Source organism: Paramormyrops kingsleyae, chromosome 1, assembly GCF_048594095.1.
Source record: "Paramormyrops kingsleyae isolate MSU_618 chromosome 1, PKINGS_0.4, whole genome shotgun sequence".
In the NCBI taxonomy this organism is placed as follows: Eukaryota; Metazoa; Chordata; class Actinopteri; order Osteoglossiformes; family Mormyridae; genus Paramormyrops; species Paramormyrops kingsleyae.
Window position 1 is genome coordinate 74,961,880 of NC_132797.1, and position 13,109 is coordinate 74,974,988.

Sequence of the window (13,109 nt, forward strand, 5' to 3'; positions counted from 1 at the left end):
CAGAGGTCATGGTTTTCATTTCGTTGGATCCAAAGTAATCTGATCGATATCGAAAAAAAACGGAATTATATTTATAGCCTGTTTTGTATGACAGCTAGGCTATTTTAAGCCTTGCTTATTCTGCTGGTGTAATAAGGCGTATCCCTATATGTTTAAACACACAGACTGGTAACGTACAAAACGCCAATAATATTTGTACGTTTTTTATTATTACGCTTTGTGTATCATGTATATCTGGATGAATGTATTCACAAATAAATATTCATATATGGAGTATAACATGACACATTCTGCCGATTTTTTATACTAGTCAAGTTCTGTTTGCAGACTGAATCAGTAATGTTTATAACACTAAATAAACGTGCTACTCTACAGGTCGTTGTTTTTATATAATAACATGAATGTGTAAATTTTTTCATTAAAAATAAATAATCCAGGAATACAATAATAACTAGGAGTTATTTCAAAATAAAATATTCACACTGTTCTTGGTCTCCAAAAAACAAATAAATTACGGCAACAATAAATACGGCGATGGTAAAAGGCCTGCACAATTTTGACCTAAATACAACTATTTAATTAAAACAACTATTTCTTATACAACTAGTTCTTATATAATTAATATCACATACGATTTATTTTTTCATTTTTAATAGATTTTTTTTACCAAGTTTACGACAGGACCACTAATTAATTAAGTGGCAACAAGTGTAAATGAGGATTACGACGCAGCGCTGCGACTTACGGCACCTGTGACGTGGACGTCAATAGCAATGGCGGATACAGAAGAAGTCGTCCAGGGCGGCTGGTAAGGCAGCTTGGCGATCCTTTTTGAATATGTATCGTGTTCAAACGGGAATCAAAGCAAACATGGAAATTCAGGCGGAGTGAAAGTGGGAGATTCCGCGGTGTATAGTGTTGCCGATCCCATCACTGTGATCCGAAATTTCTAAAAGCCAGATGCTGGCTGTGTGTGGGGAAGCACTGATACGGGATGTTAGTCTGGGAATCGCAGGAGAAAGAGAGGCTGTGACCATTGTACTGTGATCGTGACGGTGGGTCTTACATTTTTGGTGAATAAACGTACTTCCGTCTGTGCGCACGTCTGGACGGTAGTATTTTTACGGTGGAAGATTCTGCCGATCAGGATTTTATGCGCTGCTGCGAATAACTGTGTTTTATGGGATGCAGAGCCTCCCCTTTCTGCCCATCTGCCCCATGTCCGCGCTGTCAGCCCCGTCTGCCCGTCGGCCGGCCGTTCAGTCGTTTCCCTTTCCTCGTCTTCTCAGATAGGCGTCCTTAGCGATTAGGAAACGGGTTTAAGTACGGCGATTTCTACTGCGTGATCTGAGGAGGGTTATACGGAACTGTCACATAAATATATATAAATGTATCCCGGTATGGACGCTCAGTATATTGTAATGGGCTTTTGTTACTCATTCCATACAAATTACTCTCTGTAAAGAAAGACTGATTTTGGATTATGTGGTCAAAGTACAAGAGAACGTATAGACTATCGATACCTCGGAGGTCTACAACTCTACAGTACTTTACAAGAAAATATGAAAATCAATCTTTGCGAACATAAACGTTTTCTGCTTTTTGGTGACTTGAATTTGTGTTTGCTTATAATTTCTATATAACCTCCGCTGCGTGCTTAACTTGTACTCTGCTGGACCACGTCAAAATTAAACAACACAAGGGCTGCCTGTTTCGCTCGTTATTATTGAGCTAAGAAATGTAATATTGTTTTGTTGCCGAGTTCACGTTTTCAGCACAAGTTATGAAAAAATACTAAAATAGAGACAACGATGTGCGGTGTGATGCTTCCTCCTTTTACGTGTGGGTTTGGCCGTCCATGCCGTCACCCAGCGCACTCGCTCAGCCCAGTTGGGGAAGGGAGGAAAAGTAACCCGATCCTCCAGCAAATCGATGCTGAGCAGACACAAGTCCTACAGCTGACAGGAAGTGGAGAAGCTGCTGTTTATTGTGGGGAATTGGGGGGGGGGGGATTAATGCAGGAAGTTCTTTGTGTTTCTCCACAAAAGCATTCTGTACACCGATTTTTCAAAACTACTGTTGATCTGTATTTTTTTTGTATCTGAGATCCTCACAGAAGCTGACACATTTAATAAGGTTGAGTACAGTATGAAGCAGAAGTTGTTGTGAGACTTGGTCCAGCACTGGTCTGGTTGTGTGGGCTCTTTGCTTTGGCTCAGTACAGCTGTGTTCGGCAGAGCCAAGCAGTGATGGTGCCGAGTCTGTATGTCTGTCTTGGGCTGAAAATCATACAGCAGTGCGGTCGTTTGTCTCTCACTCCCCTGCATGCTAATGACAAGCTAACGTGTGAAGGAAATGAGTACCTGACGGCCTGATTGATGGGCTTTTTTGCTATAACTGTACAGTACGATCACGCTGGCCGAGTCTCGCCAACCTGAAATTACCGTTGGATCTGGGTTGCGTGTTCCTTTGTCCAAGCCGCAGGTGGGAACAAGCTCCTCCATACAGAAACTGCTAGGACAGCTGAAACTCATCGTTTGGTAGTTGAAACTGTGTGGTGTGACTGGCTAAGGCTGCTGTTGTGCTTGGTGGTCACTAAAAGGGTGTTTGAAAACAATGCATCTGAGCTCTCAGTCCTGAATACATTTTATTGTTTGACTTGTTTGTTTCTCTGTTGCTTGTGTGAATAGCCTAAGTATCCTGCTATGAGCATTAATTTTTAATGATGCGGCAAATCCTGTTATAGGAATTAAAAAAGGTTTGGTTTATTAAACTAAGTCTTTGCATGTTTCCCAACTGGAAACCAGCTGGCAGTGAAATACACTTTTTCCCCATTATAGTCTGGTAAATTAGTTAATTAATGGTTAGATTAGCTGATGGCTTTTAGTGGTTAAAGACACTGATTTACTTGCTGGTTCAATTCCTTATGGCATGTTTTGTGTGAAGTCCTGGTTGGTTTATCCGATGGTTGACCTCCCCCCATACCCACCCCCCCCCCTTACTGTTCGCTACTCCACTGTTCTGTATGACTAGTACGGCCCTGTACTGTGCCATATTGGGTTTAATGACGCCACATCTTTTGTACCTGCTTGTAGAAGTCTGACTCTCAGGTTTCACTTTGAAGGTTTTTCTGGGTTTGGGCACCTGATGTAAGTGTCCCGTTACCTCTTTTCTCTCTAGGGAGGTCTGGAATCTTGTGGGGGTTTTTTTGTATGCCTGTTTCTTGAAGATAAGACACTCTCTGGGTTTTGGAGTGGGGTCAGGATCCCGCATGGTGGAATTCTGTACCCTCTCCCACTAAACCAGCTCCTGTCCCATGACCCTCCTCTCCAGGGACCAGGAGCTTGCTGACGCCCTTGACTCTGGGGGCTGTGACCTGGAGACTGTGAGGAGCATCATCCAGGGCCGTGAGCTTCCGACTCAACACAGAGCCAAGATATGGAAGGTGAGGATCAGGATGGGCTGCCGTACTCTACTCAGACCTGCTGCTCTCTGCTCAAACTCAAACGGTTTTCTTCAGTTGAGAAGCTTCTAGTAAATGGTTTACTTTCAGCTTTAATTACATTTCTGCTTTCTGACGAGAACACCCATTGCCTAAGGTGTGTGAATAAGGGTTGTGGTGGTGGTGTGTGTCCCTGTGTACAAATGCACCCAATGGGTGTGCAGGAGATTTTGGTTTTTACAAAACATCACGTGGTCTCAGTGATTAGGGTAGCAGGTAACATAGTCTTGAATCCAGGCTGTGAACTCTCTGCTGTACCCTTGGGAAAAGTACTTAACCTAAATTGCCCCAGGAAAGTAACCTGTTTGTTGATTTAAAAAAAAAATAAAAAATGTTTTCTAAGAAAAAAGGATCAGCTGATGTTTATAAAGTCCTGGATATTCTCCCAGAAATGGGGTGAGTAATTCTGTAAGATACAGATTCATGCACGAGTGTGAGCAATGCCACGTGGAATCCGGCCCCCCCTGACCTCTGAACTGTGCTGGTATCTGATGGTTCTGTCTGTGTTGGCAGATCGCACTGAACGTGGCGGGGAAGGGGGACAGCTTGTCCTCGTGGGACGGCTCTCTGGACCTCCCTGAACAGACGCTTATCCACAACAGATGCCTGCAGCTTATTGGTCAGTGTCTGGTTTGCCCTCCTCCTTTATCTGTCTCTCCAGATGCGGGTCGGCTCTCCAATGCTAGAAAAGCGAAAGTGAGGGAAGCGATGAGCCAGCAAAGCATGTGGGATCTCCTCAAGTCAGAACCTGTCCTGTGGCATTGTGAACATCTCTGCAGCCACTCTGAATGTGACTGCAATGTAATGATAACAAGACTTCACCTCTAATCAGTTTTTCATGGTGCAATGAACATGCTTGCTTTCATCTTATTTCAAGATATTTTTTGGGTGGTGTAATTTACTGTGTCTGTGTGTCTGTGTGTGTGTGTGTCTGTGTGTCTCTCTGTGTCTGTGTGTCTGTGTCTCTGTGTGTGTGCGTGCGTGTGTCTGTGTGTGTCTGTGTGTGTGTATGTGTGTGTCTCTCTCTGTGTGTGCGTGTGTCTGTGTGCGCTCATGGACAAAAGGGCGAGACCTTGCCTCCGTCAGCTCCATGTCATCATGTGAAATAAGACCTGGCCTGTGGGGGGAGGAGGTTCTCCTCACGCAATGGCCTGGGACGGTCACGGGAAACTTTAGTTTTGTTTTCTGGTACCAGATAAGCTAGGGGTGCCCGAGGACGAGCGAGCTGGCACGCTGACTGACCTGGAGTCAGTCATCACCTTCTACTGCAAGTCTCGGAGCATCACGTTCACGGAGGAGCTCAGCTGGCCGGACCTCCTCAGGCCCCTGCTGAGCCTGCGACTGCCTCGTGGTGACCTCTACAACTGCTTCTATGCCATCATGAATAAGTACATCCCCAGGTGAGGGAGACGTGACGTCTATCTGTCAAAATTCAAAATGTCTGTTATTGTCAGCTTCAGATATATAGTGTGATGCGTGGAGTTGTATGCTGTGCTGAAATGGTGTTCTCCTCTTTATGCAGTTATAAATGGAAAATAAGATGCATATAAACATAATGTATAAATGGCATTTTAATACATGACATAGAGACAGAGAAATACAGTTAATCATCAGTTTTGACATTGAAGTACGTGTGGGAACGCATAATTGCCACGCTCACCAAAGTCAAAAGCATTCAAGCTAACAAACAGGTTTTACCCCCCCCGGGGTGTTTAGTTCAGGACAGCCCATACAAACATGGAGCTGTGATGTCATTGCGAGGGCACATGGCCTGGGTGTCGTGCTGGTGTGTGTGTTAGTGCTGGTGCGTGTGTGTTAGTGCTGGTGCGTGTGTGTTAGTGATGGTGCGTGTGTGTTAGTGATGGTGCGTGTGTGTTAGTGATGGTGCGTGTGTGTTAGTGATGGTGCGTGTGTCGGCGTGTTTCAGGGACTGCGTCCCTAAGGGGAGGCCCTTCCATCTCTACCGGCTGCTGCTGCAGTACCACGAACCTGAGCTCTGCTCCTTCCTGGACACCAAAAAGATCACACCGGACTCATATGCCATCCATTGGGTGACTATCCCATCTAATGTTACACTCGCACACGGAGTCAGGAGGGTTTTATAATTTCTCCAGGGTTCCTTACTTATTAGTTGACTTTGTAATTAGTTTGCTTGCCTGCCAGGTCATCTTTTCAGCCTTCCCGAATATATTTCGAAAAATATCCATATATATGTTTTGGTCTAGTATGTGTGTCAAAGGCTCAACAGGGCCACTCTTGGGGATTGAATACAGCTGTTTTCTTGGATGTCTAGTCTCTATACCAGCCCATAGCCCAAGTCACAGATTATATAACATTAGTAGTGTGAGGTTAGTTGTAAGGAGCTGTTTATTCTACTTGTCTACTGTGATTTATTTATTTCTCTTTTCCCCACCACCAGCTAGGTAGTTTGTTTGCTGGCCACTGCAATCCCCAGGTCACCCAGGTCTTGTGGGACATCTACCTGCAGTATGCCGACCCCTTTCTCATCTTCTTCCTCATGCTCATCATACTCGTCAATGCCAAGTAAGTGGCTTGTCGTCCATCGTCAACCGTCACTGTAACTGTCTTATAGGTAATTCTTCACCGGACGGTGGCCCCTAATTCATGCTTATTTTGTTCCTCCAGAGACGGCATTCTCGCCCAGCAGGGACACTCCAAAGAGGAGATCATCAGTGAGTAGCTCCTCTTTGCTCATTCTGTCTGTCCTGGAATTTTATGGATCATACACCTTTACACTGCCCTGTGTGGGTTGACATGTTAACAGAGACACTTGAAGAGTCCCCCATTCACCTGGAGACAGAGGACATCGAGGACCTGTTTTCACTGGCACAATATTACTACAGCAGGACCCCGCTGTCACTCAGGAAGGTAGCACACTCTGCTATAGCGCCACCTCAGGGTCACCCCCAGCTCTGCAGGCTTGCGGAGAATTCAGAAGCTTATTGTGAGAGAGGGTGTCTTCATACCAATACCAGCCTAACTGAAGATTTTCTGTTTCTGGTCTCTGTTTGCCCTCACCCCCCACCCCCAGGAGAACCAGAACCTGTTTGGCAGCAGTCTGGTGGCCCTCAAAGAGGAGGACATGGACTTAAGCCAAGCGCTGTGTCTCCCTGTGTCGGTTCCTGAGCTCCTGCAAGCCAACCAGCTCCAGCCTGTGAGTGTCTAGGGGCGACAGGGTGGGAATGGAATTTTGTGAAGGAATGCTGCAGAAAAGTATGGCAATGGAGTCAAGATGGGATGTTAAGGATTGACATTAAATGGGAGGTGGAGTGGGACAGGAAGTGATGTAGATGGAAACAGAATATGATTGATGGTGAGGTAAGATGAGAGTCAGCAGAATGGACTGGAATGTGAAGGGTGTAGAGCTAGCTGGGTGATTGCATGTCCCCTGTTTGCCCTCAGAACGGTGTGCGTTTCTTTGTGGTGGACTGTCGTCCGGCAGAGCAGTACAATGCCGGACACCTGTCCACTGCCTTCCACCTGGACTCTGACCTGGTAAGGACCTGGACCACCCCTCTGTGTCACCGTGCGGTGACACAGACCTGTACTTCATCTGGCTCCCCGTTTGCCAGATGCTGCAGAACCCGGCGGAGTTCGCACTGTCCGTGAAATCGCTGCTGGAGGCACAGAAGCGGTCCCTGGAGTCGGGCTCCTTCGCTGGGGGCGAGCACCTGTGCTTCATGGGCAGTGGGCGCGAGGAGGAGGACATGTACATGAACATGGTGCTTGCTCACTTCCTGCAGGTAGGATGAAGCTCCCTGATGGGTGAAGCAAGGAGGACCAGTTCCTGTTAGTTGGAACTAAGGGGTGTTTCTCAATATGCGTACTTGACCATACTTGTGTTCTCATGTACTCGTCTTACGTCATCTTCCACTGCCGAAGACCAGTTCCAATACTTAAGAACAGAAGTACAGAGGACAATGTAAATCCCCGGATGTCGTTCTTACCCCGTCCCAAATATCAAGGATGCCAAACAAGACCAATCCCATGATTCACTGTGCCCCAAGTTCGCTCTTGGGAGGCAAGTTAGTGAGACTGTGTTTTTTTTTTTCCCAAGAACACAAGTATGATCTTCGCATTCTTGCTATTGAGAAACACCCAAGGTCTCTGTGACCTATGCAGGCCACAAAATCGCATCTTGCAGCAGGTCCTAAAATAACTGGCCAAATTTTGTGTCGCAGAAAAACAAGGAGTATATCAGCATCGCAAAGGGTGGTTTTATGGGTAAGTGGCTGATTTGTGGACATCATAAGAATTGCCATGGATCCAAATAAGTTGTAGTTGTGTAACTCCACTGATGTGTGCATGGACAGCATTGCAGCAACACCTGGCTGACATCAACGTTGATGGTCCGGACAACGTGTACGTGCACTGGATTGTCAGCACCTCTGGGCCCCAGAGCGGCCTCAACACTGTGGACGTGAGTGTGCCAGGGAAGGGTATTGGGGGCTCTGGAGTGAGGGAGGGCACTCCTAAACAAACGACCTATGAACGCCTTACTCAAACAAGGTCATGGAATCAGAGAGCCCCTTTCCAGTCTGGCCATGGATAGGTTCAGGACTGTGCTGTAACTGGTAACACGCAGGACTATACACAAACTGTAGTAGTTATTCCTCCTCTTACAAGGAGAAAACCCACTTGGTGCTTCCATAGTAGATCTGCTGTTTGTTAGTCTCACTGTAGGATAAAAATGGCAGTGAAAAGACTGAAGGTAATAAAGACGTTGATTGGCCATCAACCCAAATAGAAGCTCCAAATAGAAGATATCAGCACAGCAAGTCCATCACCCTCTAAGCACACGAATGAATCTGCAAGCTGCTTTTGCTGGAAATGTCCCTGAGTGTGGCACATTCCTGCCGTGCCAGCAGGGGGAGAACCTGAACGGCGACGGCAAAGGCGTCAAGTCCCTAGTGAACAAGATGACCTTCGCCCTCAAGTCCAAGTCTGTCAATGTGAAGGAGAAGGTGATCAGCTTCATTGAGAACACATCCACCCCAGTGGACAGGTAAGGGGTCTCCGTCACTTGATTCCACAAATGTGCTCTTTTGCTCATTGTTTTCCTTTGGGTTGTGATCTGCTGTAAAGCTCCTGTTTGATTTCTCTCCTCTAATTTGTATGAATTGTCTCTGTATTTAATCCGCTCCAAGCCTCACGAATTTCGCCTTATTTCGTGATAGAATATCTTTCACTCTGCCCTGGCCAGAGAAGGGGATTCTGGACCGGTAAGAGTTGCCCCGTGTGTCTCTTTCCCCGCTAGCATGTCTACCAGTGTCTGTTCACCTACTACCACAGGGTGGCGCCACCCACCCGGGCACTCCTGGAGCGGCAAGGCCAATGGCTGCGCTACACTAACAAGCACGTTGTCACTAGGTAGCGTTCATGCGTAATACCTGCTGGCGCGTGTGTCGCCCAGGTCACCGCCCTGGAACGTTCCCTCCACGTTGCCCGGCTCAGTTGTCGCTAATGCTACCGCCAGCTGCTCTCTCTGTGCCCCGGAACCACGGTGTTCGCTCCGTGGGCCTCGTCATGTCAGTTTTCCAGCCTGCGGGCTCCACTAACTCCGGGACGCGCCCTTCGTCTGTCTGCTTCAGCGGGTCTCTCAGGTCCCTTTTACTATAGTATGAACACCTGCTATGAGGTAACAGCCATGGTCTTTGAGGGGTCCACAGGGGGTACTGTGAATACTTTTTTAATGGATCCATTCTACATTTGTTTTTCCCTCCCTACTTCTTGGTTCCCCTCTTCCTTTGTCATTTTGGCACTTTTTCATTTCTTTGTCTTCCGTTTTCCCCTGTTTTTCTATTATTGTCTTAATGATGTAATGTATCACAACACAGCCATGTGAAGCACCTTGGGGTGACTCTGAAAGGCGCTATATAAAAATGAATTGAATACAGTACACCCTTTACTGTCCCCCACACTCTTTGTTCATTACAATGCCCTGACTGTTACCTGATGCAGGTGTGTTGCAGCCTAACTGTAAACATTAACAGGTTTTCTGTCTGCAGACAGGCTGGCTCTCTGTCGTTATCCCTTTAATTGCGCTGATGGACACCCATGTATTTCTCAGTGTGGGCTGCCTTGTTCCTGCGGCGAGCTGGAAGGTGCCTCGCTCTGGAGCAGTGTCACCTTATGGTGTTTGTGTGTGTGTGGACATGCCCTCTCTCCCCTCCTCTTCAGGCATGTCAGCAGTAGCGACCGCGTTGGAAAACCCTACCGGGGTGTCAAGCCTGTGTTCAGCATCGGTGACGAGGAGGAATATGACACAGGTTAGCTGACTGCGGAGTCTGCCTGAATCCTGTCTTGTCTTTGAGACAAACGACAAGGTGCTTTAAGACTGATTCAGAGCCAGTCTGATATCACTGTGCTTCTACCAAATAAACATTTGGTCGCTGCATCATCCTGGTGCCAGTCAAATGCTATAGTCCCATGCTCAAAATCACCATGCCACATTATGATGAGCCAGTCTGCTTCCTGTGCCCCCCCCCCCCCCAGATGAGATTGACAGTTCATCTGTCTCTGATGATGACCGCAAGGAGATTGTCAACATTCAGACCTGGATCAACAAACCAGATGTCAAGTACCATGTGACTTGCAATGAGGTGAAGGAGACGGGCCACATGTTCCCCAGGTAAGGAGCTTCCTCATGAACTGAAATGAGTGGTAGATAGCAAGGGCTGCCAGCCACTGATTTGTTAAACCCATTTATTTATTTATATATATATATATATATATATATAGGTTTTTTGTTTTTTATATTTTTTTCACATTAAAATTGGCCCACAAAGTACTTGGGATCCCAGCACCAAATTTGCTGAATGTGGAATGTCTTTGAGGGAGTTGTGGATTTGCTGAGTGACTGTCTCGGCCACTGTGTTGTACTGATAGTCTACATCCATGACTTTAAGATGGTAGTGGCATTTTCTACCCATGCCCCAACCCCCACGGTGTCCCCACAGTCATCTCCTAGTGACGGCCACACACATGTACTGCCTGCGTGAGATCGCCTCCCGGAAGGGTTTCGCTTACATCCAATCAAGGCAGGCCCTCAACTCTGTGGTGAAGATCACATCCAAGAAAAAGCACCCTGAGCTCATCACCTTCAAGTTTGGGAACAGCAACACAGCCGGCGTGGAGATCCAGGCAGTGGAGAGGTAATGGCCAGTGTGTGAAATGCAAGTTTTCAGTTTTTGCTTGTCAATGGACTTCTGTTATGAAAACAATAAATCTATAACATTTTTAATGATCTAAGAAAGCGTCCCAGTATTTTCTGTGAACACCGCAAGTAAAACTCTTTGCTCCAAAAATTACATTTATAAACAATCGTAATTTCCATCCTTAGAGGAATCCTGGAGTCGCTCATGCCAAATGACTCTCCTCTTCCTTACCAGATATCTGATACCAAACGCTGGCGATGCCACCAAAGCCATCAAGCAGCAGATCATGAAGGTGCTGGACGCCCTGGAGACCTAACAGTAGAGAAGACTGCAAGGGGAGGCCTCTGATGATGGTGCAAGGAATCACGAGAGGGGTCCGTGCCAGCGGAGGATGAGGCGTTCTCCGTTGCTCCCCACCACCTTCCACATCAGACACATGAGAAAAACCTGCAGTGATGATGGTCGACCCTAACTACCTGCTAGATCCCAGTGAACGTTACACCTGAGGGGCTGTATGTCCGTCAATAAACGCTACCGGGCCGTACTGATGCTCATCTCCAAATGAGTTTTAAGATTCCTGCCCAGAGCTTCAGTGGGGAGAAGGTGATAAGTGACCTATCAACCATTTTCTTCCTGTTGAAAACACTGTTGGACTTCATCATAGAACAGTCCCACTTACTGGAAGATTTGATTGGAGAAGCAGTCATTCACTACTCTTCCTGGTGACTTTTTTTTGTACGCTATTATTTAAGCCCTCCTGTCTTGCCTTCTGCAAACGCTAGATGCAGAACATGCTAGATGTTTCTGCGGGTGTGGACAGGTAGTTGTGGAGAGCAGTACTGGTGGAGCGGTTACTGCCCCCCCCTCACTCTCACCCAAGATGTCTTAACATTGCGACCATGGGCCAAAGACATGTGGCTGTGATGCTGCAGCAGCCTCTAGGAGAGTGGTGGTTTAAGGTTAATGGTTTAAGGGTGTGAAACTATAACTATAATGACTGCCCATGACCCCGACGAGGATAATAGTTGGAGGATGGATTGATAGTCATGACTGAAATATCATTATTGATGTGTGATTTTGGTAAAGACAACCCAAATGAAATCTCATTAAGATGTATTATACATACAAACATTAGGATGCAGCCACTAGTAGACGGTTCTGGCTCAATTAAGTGGGAACGGCTTTTAATTTTGATAGGAGTTTCCATCTTGTTTTTGGGATTTAGCATTTAGCATCCCCTGAGCAGAAAGAGTGGTGAGCTTTCTCCAACATGTACTGTATATACTGTAAGGTTTTGTTACAAATAATCGTGGCTTGATTTTGAAGTTAAACCTGAGGGAAAATAATCAGTGGGAGATGCATACAAACACACAAAAGAGCACATTACCTTTTAGAAGTCTGCGGCATAGATATGGAGTCTTCGCTATCTTCCGAACGGGTCCCGCCTTTTCCCTTTTAATTTAATAAATATTATTATTTGCAGTGAAATTATCAGCAGGAATGATGGTTTTGCAATAAAATAACCCGCGCTCAAAACAAGCAAGACAAAAGACTGGGTCAATGTCCACGTAGGTTTCGTTGAGAAGAAAGGCGATGGAAAAGGCGGCAGATTCCGCGATGGCGCGCTCCTGGCACGAGCCAACACTCTAAAAGCTACAACGCCCTTTATTTTACTCTGCTCCCTCACTAGTGCTTCATATATAGGGTTAGACATTCAGCTATTTAAATCACTAAAAGCAAACACGGCACCGCGTTCTCTGGCAGGGGAACGGGTCCAGCCGTACCGTTCCCATTAACCTATAAATGCGGGATGAAGCTGCAGACTGATCCCGGGTTCGAGGGAGTCTCCCACACTATGCAAACACAGCGGTGCAGGAGGTGGACCTACGGATAAGGCATTGTGGCGAGTGTATAGCAATTCCCCTCAGATCACATGGGAAATTATATAGACTCAAAACGCTTCAGTTTTCTAAAGTGTGTAATCATACAGTTTTACTTATGTTAAATGCACCTTATCACAACTGTTCTTTATTTGGAACTTTTTTTGTTTTAATAAATTTACAGTTGAACCAAACATTTAATTTGGGTGTCATTATATAATATATATTTTTGGTAGTGATTCATCTATTGTCGAAATGCTTTATAATGACATTATAAAGGTGAGACGTAGATATAACATTAAGCCTTGTTAATATAAACAAGATCCCAAACTGTAAGTTGTTCATTGAAACTTCCGCATGAGGGCGTTGTACTTCCCTTTTAGTAAATGGGCAATGTTAAAGCTTCACTATAAAGGTACGACCGCACTGCATATAAATGCTCTGTAAGTGACCGTGATTCTTAGCATCTTGAAGAGCTGATGTCTCTGCAGCTGTCATCCAGTTACTGGTTACTGTTCCATTTTCTGACAAAAAAAGTCATTTATTAAT

The 13,109-nt window shown here is 46.0% G+C and overlaps 1 protein-coding gene across 2 annotated transcripts; it reads left to right on the forward strand.

The window, feature by feature from the left end:
* Positions 1–715: 715 nt before the first annotated feature.
* On the forward strand, positions 716–12,754 carry tbc1d23 (TBC1 domain family, member 23). Of its 2 annotated transcripts, XM_023801028.2 has the most exons (19): positions 716–808; positions 3,334–3,445; positions 4,016–4,121; positions 4,698–4,902; positions 5,430–5,553; positions 5,922–6,046; positions 6,149–6,195; positions 6,288–6,391; positions 6,555–6,677; positions 6,926–7,018; positions 7,096–7,266; positions 7,705–7,747; positions 7,837–7,943; positions 8,392–8,528; positions 8,701–8,745; positions 9,704–9,792; positions 10,019–10,154; positions 10,483–10,677; positions 10,915–12,754. In XM_023801028.2, exons 1-19 carry the CDS (start codon positions 774–776, stop codon positions 10,994–10,996), a joined length of 2,079 nt encoding a protein of 692 aa, XP_023656796.1. In that variant the 5' UTR covers positions 716–773; the 3' UTR covers positions 10,997–12,754. The 2 variants fall into 2 exon arrangements, with proteins under 2 accessions (XP_023656796.1, XP_023656797.1); XM_023801029.2 differs by lacking the exon at positions 8,701–8,745.
* Positions 12,755–13,109: the final 355 nt, after the last annotated feature.